An 18,863-nucleotide genomic window follows, 5' to 3' on the forward strand; every position below is an offset into this window, starting at 1 on the left:
AGCTATCGGTGACTTGATCTAAATTAAGGAATTATACTTGCAAAGGTAAATACTTTAACTTATTTCCCCTATATGGGCTTGGGTTACGGTATATTAATACCGCTTGATTGAGCATTATATAATTCCATCGCTTAGGTGGTTAATTGATTAAATATGATCGGCTCATTTAAACAGTTTTGTTGCTTATAAGCCTTTGGGGGGTTTAATGACCGTTGTCCCGGATATCCTTGGCATCATTTTACGAAATGGCCACGACCATCGACATCCCGGTGTAGGCGTACACCCGGTATAAAGTGTCGACATTAAAATTAAAAGACGTAGCCGTTGGTTTTTATACTACGGTTTTACGCAAACGTGGTGTGTCTATAAATCTTTAACCCGGCACGACCCGGGCTACTGAACGCATAAAAGAACATGTAAAACGTTCACAAGATTTTATTATAATTTTCCCAAGTTATAAAAGAGTTTGTGCCTTGTGCATTCAAATCAATTTTAATAAACATTTTCAAATGTGTCAGTTGAATGTATTTACCAGTGTAAACTGACGTATTTTCCCCAAAAGATTAAGTGCAGGTACCTAAACGTAAATTGGCTGGTATTAGCTCCCAAGCGTCGTGATAAGTCTCGCAAGCTTGATTGCAGTATCTGATGGAACAATACTTTATCTTTATTTACGATCCACTGTGGATATTCAACTTCTGTAATACATTGATATTATCATCAGAGGTTGAAATATATATTTATCTTATGCTTCCGCTGTGCATTATATAATTGTGTGGTTTGACTATATTGTTGCCAACATCGTCACGGTAATCCCCCACCGGGCCCACCGGTGAGACACGTGGAAATCGGGGTGTGACACGATCGGCTTGCATCTTGCCAGCCGATCGAGCAACCCACTCGATCGGAGCTCCCAGCCGATCGGCTGCCACTTTCCTCTTTTGGAAGCCTATAAATAGGGCTGTCATTGTCATACTTTCCATTTTTGGAAAGCTCTGACTGAACCAGCTATCTTCTTCACCTTTTCTCAGATTCCTCTCAATCCCGGTAAGTTTTCACTCTAAGTCTTGTACGTTTTGATCATTACTTGATTCTACACCTTTCTATCTTTCAAAACTTGGATTCTAACCGTGAAATCACCAAGATCTAAGTGTTCTTGGGTGATGTCATCATGGTGTTCTTGAAGAACATCATGTTTTGGCCTCATTCCACTATGATTAGCTTAGATCTAACGGATTTCCACATAAACAAGTTAAGATCTATCAAAGATCTAAACATCCACAAGTTGTGAAGGATTGAAAGGAGGAATTCCAACTTTCTTTCAACTCTTTTACACTCAATGCCTTCAATCAATAGAAACGGAGCTTGAACCGGTTAACTAATCATTCAAATAGTTAAAAGGTTCAAGATTCGGGTTCTATGAACAAGGTTCACCGATTTCAGGTTAAACTCTAAACCGACATTCCGAACCGTTCACCGGCCAGACTTGGGTGATTCCTGTTCGAGCCAAGGGAACAAGTAGGAACGAAGGTTATCATAGTTCAACACGTTGTCAAGATACCTTGAAAGAATAACAAATAAACAAATAGCCAGGTGTTAGACGAAAGGCCGACCAGGTCAGAAATGCTGGCCAAACGGCTAGGCTGTTCGAATAGCCCAGCCGATCGGACATGCCAGCCGATCAACCGGGCCAGCCGATCGGCTAGCACATGGTCCCACACTTTCAAAATCTTATGAGGTATAGTATTGACGAAGTAGTGTTCGATCGAACATGGCACTCGATTGGTGAACATTACTGTTCGGATCATGAGATACTATGCTTCAACACTTAATCGTTTTCACAACTCGTTCGTAGTAGGGAATGCCAGCCGATCGAACAGACTGTTCGATCGAGTGACATACAGTTGAGGACCACTTCTGAAATTCCTAGCCGATCGAGTGAGCTAGCCGATCAAGCAAACCGCTCGATCGATCGACTTGAAAGGTAGGAACACATCAGTGTTCTCAAATGCTACAACGAAAACTTCAAAAGTTCAAATCCTCAAACACAAACACACCAGAGGAAGAAACAATCCACTCGAATGGTCCAGACGATCGAGCCAACCGGCCGATCGAACAGGACTGTCCAATCGGATATACCGGCCGATCGAACAGGCCGTCCGATCGAACCTGCCGTTCGATCGACCAACCTATTCGATCCATTCACACTTGTTTACTTTCCACGTTACTCATTGTTGTGCTATCGAACTACTCAGGCTAATCTTACTCTCAGCGCTCCCTTCAATCCATAATCAATCACTGTGAGTATACTCGAACCCCTTTTGCTTTAGCACTTTTGGGTGTTACATACGTTACTTATCAAAATCACAATCGAACACACTATTCAAACTATTGAACGCTAACCGATTGCATGTATTACGTGATTAAATGTATGCTTGTTATTATGTTTACACGTGAAAAGCTGTCTACCTGCCTTAGTAACGTAGTACTATAGTTTGGACTCAGCACCCGCTCACACGGGGGTTGTTAAGGACAATTTACTTGCATGATTTACGGTGGTGGTCATGTATTGCGAACTGTCTCGGACAGTCAACCCGCAGTCATTGGTATTGATAGGTCCATGTCGATAATTTACATGCATCAATGCCCTCTGTGTACGTGCTGGTTATGCGTAAACTATTCGAACTCTATAGGCTATTATCAAACTTGTATGCTTACCTTTACATTATATGTATTGACTTTATTTTAACGTATGTGACAGGTGCTTAAGATTGCTAGGATGCTTAGGTGCATGGTGATGAAATCAATGCTAGGGAGTCTAGAAACAATAAACATTTGTCTGTAATAATTAAATCTGAGTTGTCGGAACGGAATTACTTGTCATGTTGCTTTCTGTGATAACTTGTTATTTATTTGGGACACGGTATGGGACGTGTCATTTAAACTGAATTTATATAATAGTTGTTGTGGAAAACTTCTGGACAATCTGTTTCGCTCAGTGTCGCGCCCCGATGATTCCGCCATCGGTTGGGGTGTGACAAAACATCTACAACTGATGCCCCTTTTTCTTGGTACTGGGGTCTTCTTCCTTCAACACTTGATAATCTTTTGATGTTACCAGTGGTTAGTACAAACTCACTAGCAGATAACAGAGGTGTTATAGAAGGAATTGCTTCCAAGGAAGTCTTATTGATGTAACCACTGCCCAAGTGTAAACCTGTAGGTTCAACACTTGTAGTGGCTGCTTCGCTTGGAATACCACCAAGAGTTATGTGTAACTCAAGGGGTGTAACCTCCTCAGGTTGTGTTGGTGGGTTAGCAAAGATTGATACATCAAGCCCAGTCTCTTGTTGAGGTATTTTCTCATGAACAGGTGATTGAGAAGGACTGGTTTGTGCTAGGTTCAAATCAATTGCATCCAACAGCAGTTGGTGTTTGGTGGAATTGGGGATGTGAAGGTAGGTTTAGAAAGCGGAATTGCCCCAGGTATTGGGCTGTGGAGGATGGAAACGAGTGCTTCTAGAGCCTCATGATGTGGCGACCCTATTTGTACAACCTGTTCTTTTTGTGAAGAGACAGGAGGAGTTTCAGGTATGGGTTGAGATATTTCTACCAACTGCTGTAAGGAAGTAGCAGCAGTGGTTTGTTGTGATTTTTGTGCAATCACAGGCAGTGGCTCTGGTATCTCATCCTCCAGAGTTGCCTTTTTGATGGGTTTGGGGGGTTTTTGATTTTTCTTTTTCTGTGGCTTTTTGTTGATTTTAGGTGTGGGTTTCAAGACAGTTGTTTGGCTGCCTTGATCACCTTGAGCAGTGGGCTCAGCAGCAGATACCTGAGGAGCAGTGTTTGCTGCTAAAGTCTGCTCAGGCACCTCTGCTTGTGTTTTACAAGGTGCTAACATTCTTGAAAATGTTTCAGCAGTTAAGCTGTTTATTTGAAAAGATTCACCTTAGTTTATTACCGCCAATCATCCTTACTGAACTTTTTCTCAAAATAATAACTTAAAAATCTTGGGAACAGTAAGAATGATTTTGTTTCAACATTTTTAACCAAAGCATTGAAAATTGCCTTGGAATAGTTAAGATTTTCTCCTTGTAAAATAGCATACCCCAAGTTTTGAATTTTCATTGGTATTTCATTAAAGGAGGTGGTTTTGTTTGAAACACACATGAGAAGGGTATGAAATAAAAATCTGGTTGCAGAAGGGAAGAAACCTTTTTGTAAGGTGTCCCTCTTCATTGTGTCTGCATACCCTCTCTCAATGAAGTCAGTAGGGAAAGAATCTTTACCTTGCAGATCATCGAGTTGAAAGACTTCAGATATGGATTGCGGTGTTATTCGGACTGCTTTCTTCTGCAGAGTAGAGTTAATGGCTATGACATCTTTTCCTTGTTTTTCAAGGATGCAATTTTTCCAAAACTCTCTCTGAGTTTGCAGGTAAATTGGTGCATCAGCGGTTAACAAAGTTTTGTACTTTGAGGCGTTGAGCATATCGAGGATGGAATCAAATGTATCGATGTTGCCGGGTTTTGTGAGAAGATGACCAGAGTGCCAAGGAATTTGAAGTTGAATTTAAGGGAACAAGCTCTTAGCCTGAGACTTGAAGATTTGCAGGATCTCCTTGATCTTCCACTTAGCAGGGATGAAGATGATACAGATGCCTTAACCTTTGAACTACAATTCAAAGGGCAAATAAGGGAACTGTTGTTGAGGCAATAAAAATCTACAATAATGGAGAGTTTTGGCATTATCTGTTCCAGGGGGAGATTGTTGGGATTGAACCCTACCAAAGGAACAGATAATAAAAGCCAAAACTGGATCACAACAGCAGATTCAGAATAAGCAGATGTTTGGTTGCAAGTCTCTCCCCTTGAAAGTGGTTTCAACATCTGCTGACCTCCTATCTGCTGATCATGCAATCTGCTGACCTACAACTGCTGACCAAGACAAAGTCTGATAGAAGAACTAAAGCTCTGCTGCTCAATCTACTGCCTTGGTTCAAGCATTGCTGATCATGACAACAACTGCTGGGCTCACAACAATGGAAGGATGCAGCAGCAGTTTATGTCTGTTTTATGTATTAAAATGTAATATCAGTAGTTAGCATAGCAGTGTTTACATGTGCTGCAGGGGCATATTGGGTATAGTGCACAGTGTTTTGTTGTTGTGGTCTAGGATTTGTGCTAGGGTGAGTTATTATGGGACCAGTAGTTTGACTCCTACATTCTCTAGCAAAGTGACCTAGCTTACTACACTTGTAACACTTGATTTTCGATTTATCCAACCCCACCCTTAAATTTCCATGAAGCCCTGGAAATTTTCTCCCTGTTCTTTTGTAGAACTTGCTTGTTCTTACACTAAGCAAGGCCAACTGATGCAAGATGTCCATCTCCTCTAAGTCAGTGGGATCAAAATGTTGCAAATCATTCAGCTCAAAACACAAATTATCTGACATCTAGTTTTCAGTATTTGCTGTGAAAGCATAATTTGTAGAGTGAGAATCAGAGTTGACAAAGTTACCCCTAGTTGTTATGTCAATAAAATGATCATAACTCTGATCCTTACTACTACTGCCAGATTCTTCCTGACCAAACAGAGCTGTGCTGCCGAATGAATAGTCATCAGCAACTTTACTAGACTCTTGTAACCTCTTTTTTTGGTTCAACTCCCTTTCATAAAATCAGGAGTCTACCATGGAGTTGGGTCAGGGTCAGATCTTTGAATTCAACTGAATTCCTGGTGACAAAAGCAATTGTGTCCCATTTTTCTGGCAATGATCTAAGGAACCTGCTATTTTGGGTTGCATTTGGAAATGTAACCTTAACAAGCCTTAGTTCACTGATGAGACAACTGAAACGTTCAAATTGTTGGGTTAGTGATTCCCCTTTGATGTGACAAAACGTTTCATACTGCTGATTCAGAATTTCCCTATTGTTTTCGATAACCTCCTCAGTTCCTCCGAACTGTTCCTTCAATGCATTCCACAATTCTTTTGCACTGTTACAATGTAACAGTCCAGCATAGATTTCATTGGGGAGTGCAGAGGCTATGATGCTAAACGCTTTGGCATCCAGTTCAAACTTCTGAAAATCCAATTCAGTGTAATTTTCAGTTGGTTTAGGAACGGATTTTTTGGCGTCCTCTGCGCTTGGCACCATAGGAACATGAGGACCGAAAACGACAGACCTCCAACATCCAGTGTTTTGTTGAGCGAGGATGTGACTCATCCTTCGCTCCCAGATGTTGTACTCATTTCTTTTCAGCATAGGTGGTTTAAACAAAGAGCCAATGTTATTTTTATCATCTTGTGATTGCGACATCTTTCCGGTTGTTTTACAGGCACTGATTAATCAACTTTATCGGTGATTAAACCTTACTCTGTTTTTCAACACAACGAACAGACGATCAGTATCAACAATTTCGAGCTGAACTATTTACGTCAAAATGATTGTTAGATCAAGTTTGACTGTCCCAGCTCTGATACCAATTGTTAGGATCTGAGTTTGGATTGATTGTGATTTGTGTTTGAATTTAAATGAACAAATGAAAGAGTAGTGCAGCGGAATTTAATAGAAGCAAACTTTTCACAATCAAACAGAAGATATGCTTTCAATCATACATTTTCATCATTGAATCAAATGATTAAATTTAGTTTTAAACTTCAATTACAATGAATGTATGATATGCAAACTCCCCCTCAGCCCGAGCTCAATATTTGTTCGTGCAGAAAGAAGATGGTGAAAGAGCTAAACAGAACAGTACAGAGTACTGTTCTATTTATAGGCACTTGCAAACCACTGAGCATCAAAGCTGACGTCACCATGAAAGTGACATCTAACCTCCTAACAAACTCTAACCTCTGATCTATACAAACACTGCTATGCTAACTACTGATATTACATTTTAATACATAAAACAGACACAAACTGCTGCTGCATCCTTCCACTGCTGTGAGCCCAGCAGTTGTTGTCATGATCAACAATGCTTGAACCAAGGTAGTAGATTGAGCAGCAGAGCTTTAGTTCTTCTATCAGACTTTGTCTTGGTCAGCAGTTGTAGGTCAGCAGATTGCATGATCAGCAGATAGGAGGTCAGCAGATGTTGAAACCACTTTCAAGGGGAGAGACTTGCAACCAAACATCTGCTTATTCTGAATCTACTGCTGTGATCCAGTTTTGGCTTTTATTATCGGTTCCTTTGGTAGGGTTCAATCCCAACAAAATAACCACATTTTTAAGGGTAACTAAACCTACTAAATAACATATTAAGTTACCACAAGTTTTTACAAAAATTCAAGTTCATGGTGTAGTGTAAATTGTATGATTTTGGCTCATGGTAAGTCTTGAATGATTTGTTGATGATTGATGATGATTTTTAAAAGAAAATAATATGCTTTGAAAGCATGGAAACCTCCATTTTTAAGGGGAAACTATGGCAAATGTTTTGTAGAAATTAAACACTTAGAAGAATATTTTTAAACAAGTGTTTATAAGTAAATTTTAACCATGGGTTTTCATATGAAATTTGCCATAATTTTTGTTACAAATATTACAAATATTGGAGGTTGGTTTTTGATAAATAAAAGTGACTAAGTATATATTTAGGAAAATATATATTTAGATGTCACAATTTGTGTGATTACTTGTATATTATGTGTATTAGTTATATTATTTTAGGAACTTGAAAATAATATAACACACCAAATACCAAAATTTTTTAATACAAAGTAATACCAAAATTCCAAGAAAACAAATATATAATTTATACCCGAATATTGGACAAATCGAACACGGACGTATAAACTACACTTATATATATGTATTCCGGAAATAGATATATATTTTGACAAACGAGTTAAACGGTATTTTGGAAACCGAAAGAACGGAAATTATAACTTTTACAAGTGTTACAAAAATATATCATGTTTTTGTCAAGTAGAAAATACATTATTTTTGTGTGGAGAAAAATAAATATATTTTCTTGAACAATTACAAGATATACTATTTTTGGAGAAAATATATATTTTCTTAAACAATTAAGAATATATTATCTTTGGGTGAAAATTTGAAATATATATTTTCTAATGTTAATCTTAAAAATACATATTATTTTTGAGATATATATATGAAGGTATATTTATTTTGCCAAGTAAAGTTAAAGATATTTTTCTATAAAAATTCTCTTAAAAGATGAACATTTTAAGAATATACTTTTGGTGATTTTTAGTTGATTAAAAATAATATTACGGAAAATTTAATACAAAATTAAGTATAGGAATACTTAATGAATACAAGAAGATACGTATTCTCGTACGTACAAATACACATCGGAATACACCACCAGTACTTGGCAAAATACACAAGTACAAGTATACCAATGCTTGGAAAATATTTATGTGAAAAATACATAATGAACTAAGTTGAGAATTTATTGTTTTAACAATATTTCAAATAATGAGATAAATATAATTTAAGTTAAAATATTAATATTTTAACTAATAATTATATACTTTAGAATATTATAATATACATCAATGATATAACTCAAAATATACCAAGATTTCCAAAACAAGTCTTAATGAACAACTAAGACAAAGAGTCGTTACACGACCTAAACGTCTAATAAAACATGGCACGTGTGTAGGTGGTTGTACGACTTATAGAAGGACCTTTGAGCATACGAGATATCAGGACGCCAACTTGTGAGTTCATGTCCCCCTTTTCTCTTAACTGTTTTTGGATTTATAACTCTCGGGGGTGAAATACATGTTACATATGTTTCAATGGTATGATTTGGCTATGAAATGAACTATTAAATCATGTGAGGATAGGCTGAAAACTGAAATGCCAATAACTCTCATAAGAATCATGGACAAAGGTTAGATCTAACGAGTACGACCGAGCCCCACTCATGGTCCTTATGTGACCACTTAGAGTGCTTTAGTGTCCCAGTCGAGGTGATTCGACAACGGTCAAGGGGATTTGACACAGTCATGGTGATTTGATACAGTCAAGGGGATTTGACACAGTCAAGGTGATTTGACACAGTCGAGGGGATTCGACACCGATAATTGTCTACTCGGGTTGAGTACTCCCTATGTCTTCACATACATTAATGTCCTTGCAAAACATTAATTGATCTGTTCATAGACGCTTTTCATACCTGTTTTCAAAGGAGTCTCTCAAATGTTTACAAGTTTATCAGTACTCATACAAGACACATGAACTCACTCAACTTTTGTTGATGTTTTCAAAATTACATGTATTTCAGGAAACAAGTTGGATCTTGGGCGCTGGTGTTGTTTCGGGATGTAAATTTCAAGTTTAGATGTTATCCACTTTTGTTGGTTTGTAACTTAATCAGAGGTTGTGTTGTTTGAAACTTAACTGACTGGTGTTTGTAATATTTTAAACTTTATGAATGGATGAACATCATTTTGATCATATAGTTGTTTATTATAATCAATTGTAATGAGAACCGATCTAGTCACACGCATACGCTTCCGCAAAAGTCAGGGTGTGACACCCACCATCGCCGTCACTACCAACTCCGCCACTGACCACTACCACCGTCGCCGCCACCCACCTCTGCCCTCACCGTCACCCGCCACCACTTACCAACGCTGCCACCTACCTCAGCCCCCGCTGTCACCCGCCACCACTCACCGCCACCATCCGCCGCCGTCACCCACCTCCGCCGCCACACGCCACCACCTCTGTCGCCACCCACCGTCACCCACAGCCGACATCTTCGCCCCTGCCATCACCCCCCACCACTCACCACCCCCGCCTGGAAGCGTCACCAATCTCTGTCGCCACCCGCCACCACCTCTACCACCCGTCACTTGTCGACACCTACCACCAACGGCAACACCGCCACTGCCACAACCACCACCCACCCACTGACCACCACCATATCAAACAGACTTTAAGTGTTTACTAATTGTTTATAAATTCAAAACTACTTACTTAGACTTATCGAAAATATTCAAAATTTAATATATGAATTCTTGACTCATAGTAATATATTTAGACTCAAGAATCATTACAAATAGTTTTTCCGTGATCAGGTGTCACACCCCCATTTCCACGTGTCACCGGTGGGCCCGGTGTGGGGTACAGTGACGTAGTTGGCATCGTCATAGACAATCAACACAATATAATAATGCACAGCGGAAGCAGAATAGAAACATTTCAACTTTAATTAAAATGCAATGATAAATATCACAGTCGTTGAAATGGATCCACAGGCGGATCAAATAAAAATAGAAATAAATAGTTCAACAGATAAACGTCGTCCGAGTTTGCGAGACTATTGTGGACGCTCTTTAGGAAACAGCCAGCCTATTTCCGTATAGTACCTGCACTTTAACCTTTTGGGAAAAATACGTCAGTTTACACTGGTAAATACAAATCGACTGACTCATTTTGAAAATGATTGAAAATTGATTTAAATGCACAAGGCATAAATATTTTTATTAACTTGGGATAATCATTTAATATGAACTTGTGAACGAATTACATGCACTTATATCTCTGGTGGCCCGGGATCTACTGTCCGGGCTAGAGATTTAATTGACACACCACATTAAAGAGTTATACACGACGAGTGTACGCCTACACCCCGTGCTCTGGTCGTGGCCATCTCGTAAGATAATGCCAAGGATATCCGGGACATGGTCAATAACCCCCCAAAGCCTTTAAGTAAGACAAAACTGTTTAAACGAAGTCGCACAAGCTATTCAAGACTGTACACCTATAAGGCGCAGGACTTGTGCGCCCGATCAAGCGGTATTTTAAATACCGTACCCCAAGCCCGTATAGGGAAAATAAGTCAAAATGTATTTACCTGAGCAAGTATAAGTCACAAACGATAAGTGGTGGTAGCTTTTACCGGGCTTCCTAATCTGGAACAAAGGTTTATAATTAACCTATTAGATTCCTAACGGGTCTTTTATTTAAGCCTAAGCTTTGACCGGTTAGTTTTAGGAATGATACGGTTTACGCACGATTAAGCGAAAGACCGGATAGAATGTGATTTAGACCCGACAAGTTTGAATACTTGTATAATATGGGTATACTAAATACATTCTGGATTTTGAAGTAAAAATGATATCGTTTGACCCGGTTCGGTCAATTTACGCAAACTAGTTACGTAAACCGAACCGAACGCAATAAGGGCGATACGGGTAGCCAAAAGATTCAAATGCAAGTTCCCTGAAGTAATACGCTTAAAATATGATATTATATCAGTAAGTTATGTTCTATATTGCCCGTGATAATTTTAAACTCAATTTATGCCTTAGAAGGGCATTTTGGTCATTTAAAAGATAATAAAAGGGTAAAATTAGAAATCTGAGTTTCGGGTCTGGTTCATACAGTAATTATACTTAATATAACATATTATATCAGTAGGGTATGACCCATATACCAAATATATCATTTAAAACCAAACTATGCACCGTAGGGGTATTTTAGTAATTTCACAAGGGCTAAAAATGCCAAAACTGGAAACCTGAGTTCAAAATATTATACTTACTGTTATTATATGAAAATATGTAATTTACATCAGTAGGTATAAGTCTTATAGGTTTAAAACAAGTATAACGCTTACTATGCGCTTAAAACGCTAAATATGCGATTCAAGGGCGTTTTCGGGTTTTCAAATTAAATCTGAGATTTTTATATTTCCAGAATACTTAAAATAATTTATTCATCATATAAAATCAGTAGAAAAAGGTTTCTGGTCAAAAGGAGGTGTAAAACTCATTTTATGGCTAAAACGGTCAAAACCGACATAAGCCGAAATGACTAGGTGATCTAGGATCCGTTCAGCCAAAAATTAATTAAAAATCACCAAAATTCCCAGAATATTATATTACTTCTGTTGGTAAAAAGTTTTGCATCAAAACGTGGCCAGAAATAGGTTATACGCGAAAAGGACCGTTTATGTAAATTTATAATATAGTTTTACGCTAATGGCCATAACTCACAATCTGGACCACCAACTGATCCGAAATTTTCGATGCAAGTTCATATATTAAAAATAAAGATTTCTATCCTTTCACTTTTCCAAAAATCCCGTTTTAAATCAAAAAGGGCAAAATAGTCAACTTTATGCATAAACCGGAAACAAGCATTCGAATAGGCTAAGCATAGACTCAATCAAAGAAAATTCCAGAAAGTTTAACTAAAATAAAAATAGTCAAAAATGCTTTCCAATACAGATCTCGAACATGCATGTACGAATCCGAATCGATAGTCTACGAAATAATCGTTTTACAAGACTTTCGGTTCCGATTCGTGGCTATACTATAGATTGTCGAGTTGATGATGATTAAAACACATTTATATATATATTACAAGTTATTTTCAATGATCAATCAGGTTGCATGTCATCTATATCATTAATCATGTCGTTTTTCACAAAAATCACTTCTGTTGACTTTTTAGAAATAGGTTTGACTCGACATTAAGCATGCATGTAGTGGGAATCAGTTAGTACCCTTTAGAGGGTTTGTTTCCCACATAAATACCAATCTATAACAAGTTTCAATTCGAGAAATGACTGAAAGAAATCCGTTTAATCAGAAAGTCAAAGGTTATGAACACCCAGTTTGACTTTTACTAATAATCAAAGCAAAAACGGATTATAGAACGAATTGAAAGCTTACAATGGTCCTATAGATGTTAAATGATCACTAGGAGTCGGCCTTGTTGATCAGAATTCCTCCAGAAGCTTGCCTTGAGAGTTCTTGAGAGAATGTGTTCTTGAGCACTTGCAAATGTCCAAGAAAATGATCAATAATCTGATTTAAAGCCAAGATTTCGAGGTTCCTGTAGTAGTAGCCATGCATGGCTCTTAATTGGTGCAATTGGAGGCGAAACCAGCTGGATTCCACTCAAATTCGGACTCAATTCGACCCAAAACCGAATTTCTGGTCGCTGGCAGTCCCACGCGGCCCGCTTGGGCTTTCCCAGGCGGGTCGCCTGACCCTTGTTTCAGCCAAACAACTTTCATACTTGACAGCTTTGACCCCTGAACTTGTACGCGATGTTTCGGCTACTTTTCTCGACCCGTAAACCCCCAAACTTGGTTTCTAAGAACCTTAGGACTTTTACCAACATGGTAATGCCCTCGGATAACTTTGCGCTCAACCGAAAAGCCCTGAATTCGACGTTGACGCTTTTAGTCCCTTAAGTACGGTTTTGGCCATAACTTTCTCATACGTTGACGAAACTTCATGAAATTTTTACCACATATTCTAGTGAGTATATTTTAGCTATACAAAGCTTCGGGTCTGCCAAAAGTTCACTCAGAGGTATAAATTAAACATGTTGACACTTTTGGCCCCTATAGTTTACAATACATCACTTTCGTGCAATTTCCGCGTCGTATGATCCATGAACCATCCGTTAAAGGTTATAAACATTATGTGGGGTTATCATAGAGCCTATTTATCCATTGTTGGCACTTTGGATCCTTACGTCCCATAGTTTTCACTGTTTGTCACTTTTAGTCCCTCTAAAGTATGTTTTCACATAACGGAACCTTATGACACGTGTCAAGACATTATTGGACGAAATTTTTTCGAGGTGTTACATCCTCACCCCCTTAAAAGAAATCTCGACCCCGAGATTTATTCAAACAAATGGGGATATTTATCTTTCATCGTGGATTCCACTTCCCACGTGTATTCGGGACCTCTACGGGCATCCCATTTGACCTTTACAATAGGCACGTGCTTCCTTCGAAGCTTCTTTACCTGTCGATCCTCGATCGACAAAGGTTTTTCAACAAACTTTAGACTTTCGTCTATGTGTATATCTGTATGCGGTATAACCAGTGAATCGTCAGCGAAACACTTCTTCAAATTACAGATGTGAAACACATTATGAATGGCACTAAGCTCTTCAGGCAAGTTTAACTTGTACGCGACTGCCCCGACACGTTCGATTATCTCGAAAGGTCCTATATATCTCGGGCTTAGCTTGCCTTTCTTTCCAAATCGCATTACACCTTTCCAAGGTGATACCTTAAGCAACACTTTTTCACCCACATCAAAGTGAAAATCTTTGCGCTTAGGATCCGCATAACTTTTCTGCCTATCCCTGGCAGCTTTCAAACGATCACGGATCTGAACGATCTTGTCTGTCGTCTCAAAGACGATATCTGGTCCAGACAACTGGACATCTCCAACTTCTGCCCAACAAATGGGCGATCTACACTTTCTACCGTATAGGGCCTCAAAAGGCGCAGCCTTTATGCTGGAATGGTAGCTGTTGTTGTAGGAGAATTCAATCAGTGGTAGGTGCTTATCCCAACTACCACCTAGGTCGATCGCACATGCACGAAGCATGTCTTCCAAAGTTTGAATAGTACGCTCACTCTGACCATCAGTCTGAGGATGGTAAGCCGTACTAAAATTCAAACGAGTGCCCAACGACTGTTGGAAACTCTTCCAAAAATGTGACGTATATCTAGTATCTCTATCAGAGATAATCGATATAGGTATACCATGTAGCGCTACTATCTTATCGACGTATAATTGAGCTAACATATCTGAGCTATACGTCTCTTTGATGGGTAGAAAATGAGCTGACTTAGTCAGTCTGTCTACTATGACCCATATGGTATCATTTCCCTTTTTCGTCTTTGGTAACTTGGTGATAAAATCCATTGTCACCATTTCCCACTTCCATTTGGGAATTTCAGGTTGTTGAAGCAAACCTGACGGCTTCTGATGCTCGGCCTTGACTTGCGCACAAGTCAAACACTTGGCCACATACTCGGCCACGGACTTTTTCAAACCAATCCACCAGTAGTTTGATTTCAAATCCTGGTACATCTTATCAGCTCCAGGATGAACGGAATATTTAGAGCTGTGGGCTTCCTGGAGGATAACATCCCGAAGTCCTCCATATACAGGAACCCATATTCGTCCGTTTAGTCGTAGCATTCCATCTTTGTCGTGGGATAACTGTTCCTCAGTTACTCCCAACTTTTCTGCAGGATAGTTAGCTTCCAGCACAGCTTCCTTCTGTGCAGCTAACACCCTTTCATTCAGACTATTCCTTATCTCAATGCGCTTGGCATTGATTCTGATCGGTTTAACCCTTTCTTTTCTGCTTAAGGCGTCGGCAACCACATTTGCCTTGCCTGGATGGTATCGTATCTCGCAATCATAGTCATTGAGAGTTTCCATCCATCGCCTTTGACGCATGTTCAATTCCTTCTGATTGAACAGATGCTGAAGACTCTTATGATCCGAATAAATTATGCACTTGGTTCCATACAAGTAATGTCTCCATAGCTTCAATGCAAATACCACTGCACCCAATTCCAAATCGTGGGTGGTGTAGTTCTTCTCGTGCACCTTGAGCTGGCGAGAAGCATAGGCGATGACTTTGCCTTTCTGCATGAGTACACAACCCATGCCCGTATGCGATGCATCACAGTACACCACAAATTCATCTATACCGTCGGGCAATGTCAACACTGGCGCATTGCTCAGCTTCTGCTTCAGAATGTCAAAGGATTCCTGCTGCTTAGGGCCCCAATCAAACTTAGTCTTCTTACGGGTCAATGAGGTTAGGGGCGCAGCAATCCTTGAGAAGTTCTCGATGAATCTCCTATAATATCCTGCCAATCCGAGGAAACTGCGAATCTCGGTAGGCGTCTTCGGCTCCTGCCAATTCATGACTGCTTCGACTTTAGCGGGATCTACTTGGATACCACGCTCACTTACAACATGTCCAAGAAATTGGACTTCTCGAAGCCAAAATTCACACTTCGAAAATTTGGCATAAAGCTTCTCTTGATTTAGAAGTTTGAGAATACAACGAAGGTGTTTCTCATGGTCAGCTTGGCTCTTCGAGTAGATAAGAATGTCATCAATAAAGACGATGACGAATTTATCTAGATAAGGTTTGCAGACGCGATTCATGAGATCCATGAACGCGGCTGGTGCGTTAGTGAGCCCAAACGGCATCACTAGGAACTCGTAATGTCCATAACGAGTCCTAAATGCGGTCTTGTGTACGTCTTCCTCCTTGACCTTCAACTGATGATAACCTGACCTCAGGTCAATCTTGGAGAAATAACTTGCTCCTTGCAACTGATCGAACATATCGTCGATCCTGGGTAACGGATACCTATTCTTGATAGTGACTTTATTAAGCTCACGGTAATCGATGCACAGACGCATCGAACCATCCTTCTTTTTAACGAACAAGATTGGCGCTCCCCAAGGAGATGAGCTAGGTCTGATAAAACCCTTAGCTAATAGATCATCCAACTGCGTCCTCAACTCCTTCATCTCCGTTGGTGCCAATCTGTATGGTGCTCTTGCTACAGGCGCAGTGCCTGGAATGATATCTATCCGAAACTCTACTTGTCTATCCGGTGGCAATCCGGGTAGTTCTTCAGGAAACACTTCAAGATATTCCGAAATAACAGGAATATCTTCAATCTTCGGCTTCGGCTCATCTATGGTAACTTGTGCCATGTAAATGACACATCCTTTCTGCATGCACCTGGATGCCTTGAGCATGGACACTTGCTCCGGCAATCCATGCTGGGTATCTCCTTGAATAGTAAGTGACTCACCAGACGGAGTCTTAACTATTACTTGCTTTCTATTGCACAGAATCTGGGCTTGGTTACTCGACAACCAATCCATGCCTATTACTATGTCGAATCCAGCTAACTTAAAGGGAAGCAAGGATAGCGGGAAAGAATGATTCCTAATGGATATAACACATCCATCTAGAACAGTTGAGGCGGTTTCTATGGTTCCATCGGCTAATTCTACCTCATATTTCACGCTTAAGGTTTTAACAGGAAGGTTCAACAGTTTACAAAATTTATTATCTACAAACGACTTATCAGCCCCCGAATCAAACAAAACTCTAGCAAAAATATCGTTTACAAGAAACGTACCGGTAATGACGTTATCGTCAAGGACTGCTTCCTTTGCGTCCATTTTGAAGACTCTCGCGTTAGTCTTCTTCCCTTCCTCGGCCTTCTTCGCAAACTTTGGACAGTTGGGCCGAATGTGCCCTTTCTCGTTGCAGCCAAAACACGTTGCATCCTTCATCTTCTTGCAATCCACAGCCTTATGATCTGTGGACTTGCAGATTCCACATCGTTTCTCCGAAGACTGGGATTTTGTTTCAAACCGACACCTCCCAAAGTGGTGCCTCCTGCAGATCTTGCATCTGGGTTTCTCACCCGACTGATGATCATTTTTCCTAGACCCCGACCCTTTCCTGTGGTCGTTGTTCCCTCTATGTCGCTTTTCAGATCTTCGTGAGGTGTCATCCTCACGTTTCCGTTTGTTCTCCTCAGAGCTCCTCATAGCTCTCAATCTAACCACGTCTTGAGTGAGGGAGAGGGATAGATCCGCTACGGATCGAAATGTTGTGGGTCTTGAAGCTTTGACGCTGGCTTTAATCTCCGGTGCCAGACCCCCAATGAATCGAGCAATCCTACGCGGCTCCGGGGTCACCAAGTAAGGCACTAAACGAGACAGCGTGTTGAACGTAGTAAGATACGCTTGACAATCGAGGTTCTTCATGACTAAGGATACAAAATCCGATTCAATTCGCTCGACCTCGTGCTGCGGACAGAAGTTCTCTTTAATCAGGGCCACAAACTGTTCCCATGACAAACCGTACAGTGTGGCCTTACCGGCAGCTTGTAGAAGTGACTTCCACCACGCTAACGCATCTCCTTTGAATGACTGGGACACGTACTTCACGACGTCCCTATCAGCACACCCGCTGATATCAACTACAGTGTCCATCTCGTCGATCCACGTCATGCAATCGACGGCTCCCTTTTCCCCAGTGAAATCTCTGGGCTTGCAGGATACGAAATACTTGTATGTACAGGACCTGCTGTACGTGTCATGCCTCAGCTCAATCTCCTGCTTTGGGACGCTGCTGTGGTTGGAGGAATGATTATCATCCTCGGCTTTCTTCGGCTCACTCTTTTTAGACGGCGGCTTACTATGAGCCCCAGAATGAGTCTTAGCCTTGACATGCGTCACTGAGCGGGTTCTACTCTGAGTACCACTAGATTCTTTGAACTGCCTATCCATAGCCTTGGCGACAGCATTATCAATCAGTGCTTGCAATTCTGCACCGGTAACGTGAATCTTTGCATTATCTGAGCGTTCCCCAGAATGACTGTTGGTTTCTTCCGATTTGGCCATCGTAGCTTTAAGCTACAATAAAGGACAAGGTCTAATTTAGAACCTAACGGTATTATCGTTCTAGACGATTTATTAACCATGGTATCAAAAACCTTAGCAGTTAATTTAATAAATTTCATTCAGGCTCTTATTAGCAATCAAGGAATGAAAATATATATATTGGCACCATAGGCCTAGTCACAAGGACAATCACTAAATCATAAATTTAGATTTTTATAGGATTATAAATTGTATAATTAAACAAATAATCCTTTACTAGACAGAGAGTCATAAACCACAACTGTCATTATATAACATAGTTATAACCCGTAGGTATCAAGCCATTAATAGACTTGTATACAGATATAATCTGTAGATAATTCTTTACTAGGCAGGGAGTCATAGACCACAACTGCCACTATATGACATAGTCATAACCCGTAGGTATCAAGTCATTAATAGACTTGTATACAGATAAAATCTGTAGATATTTTATTAAAAGGTGGGTCGTGTGATTCTACAGATCACGCTTAGCCCAGAATGTCAACATGTTCTCAGATGTTAACAGGGAGTTGAATCTTTTCAACCAGGTTTTACCATCAGGGCCAGGCCTGTTAATAAGGCATTCAGGCTAGGTTATACCTTACTAAGATTCTTATAAAATGGC

At 40.0% G+C, this 18,863-nt stretch overlaps 1 protein-coding gene across 1 annotated transcript; it reads left to right on the plus strand.

Moving 5' to 3' along the window:
• The first annotated feature begins 9,470 nt into the window (after positions 1–9,470).
• LOC118487432 (extensin-like) lies at positions 9,471–9,905 on the plus strand. Its single transcript, XM_035984272.1, has one exon. It carries the CDS (start codon positions 9,471–9,473, stop codon positions 9,903–9,905), a length of 435 nt encoding a protein of 144 aa, XP_035840165.1.
• Positions 9,906–18,863: the final 8,958 nt, after the last annotated feature.

The sequence above is a fragment of the Helianthus annuus genome, chromosome 15, assembly GCF_002127325.2.
Source record: "Helianthus annuus cultivar XRQ/B chromosome 15, HanXRQr2.0-SUNRISE, whole genome shotgun sequence".
NCBI classification, from domain to species: domain Eukaryota; kingdom Viridiplantae; phylum Streptophyta; class Magnoliopsida; order Asterales; family Asteraceae; genus Helianthus; species Helianthus annuus.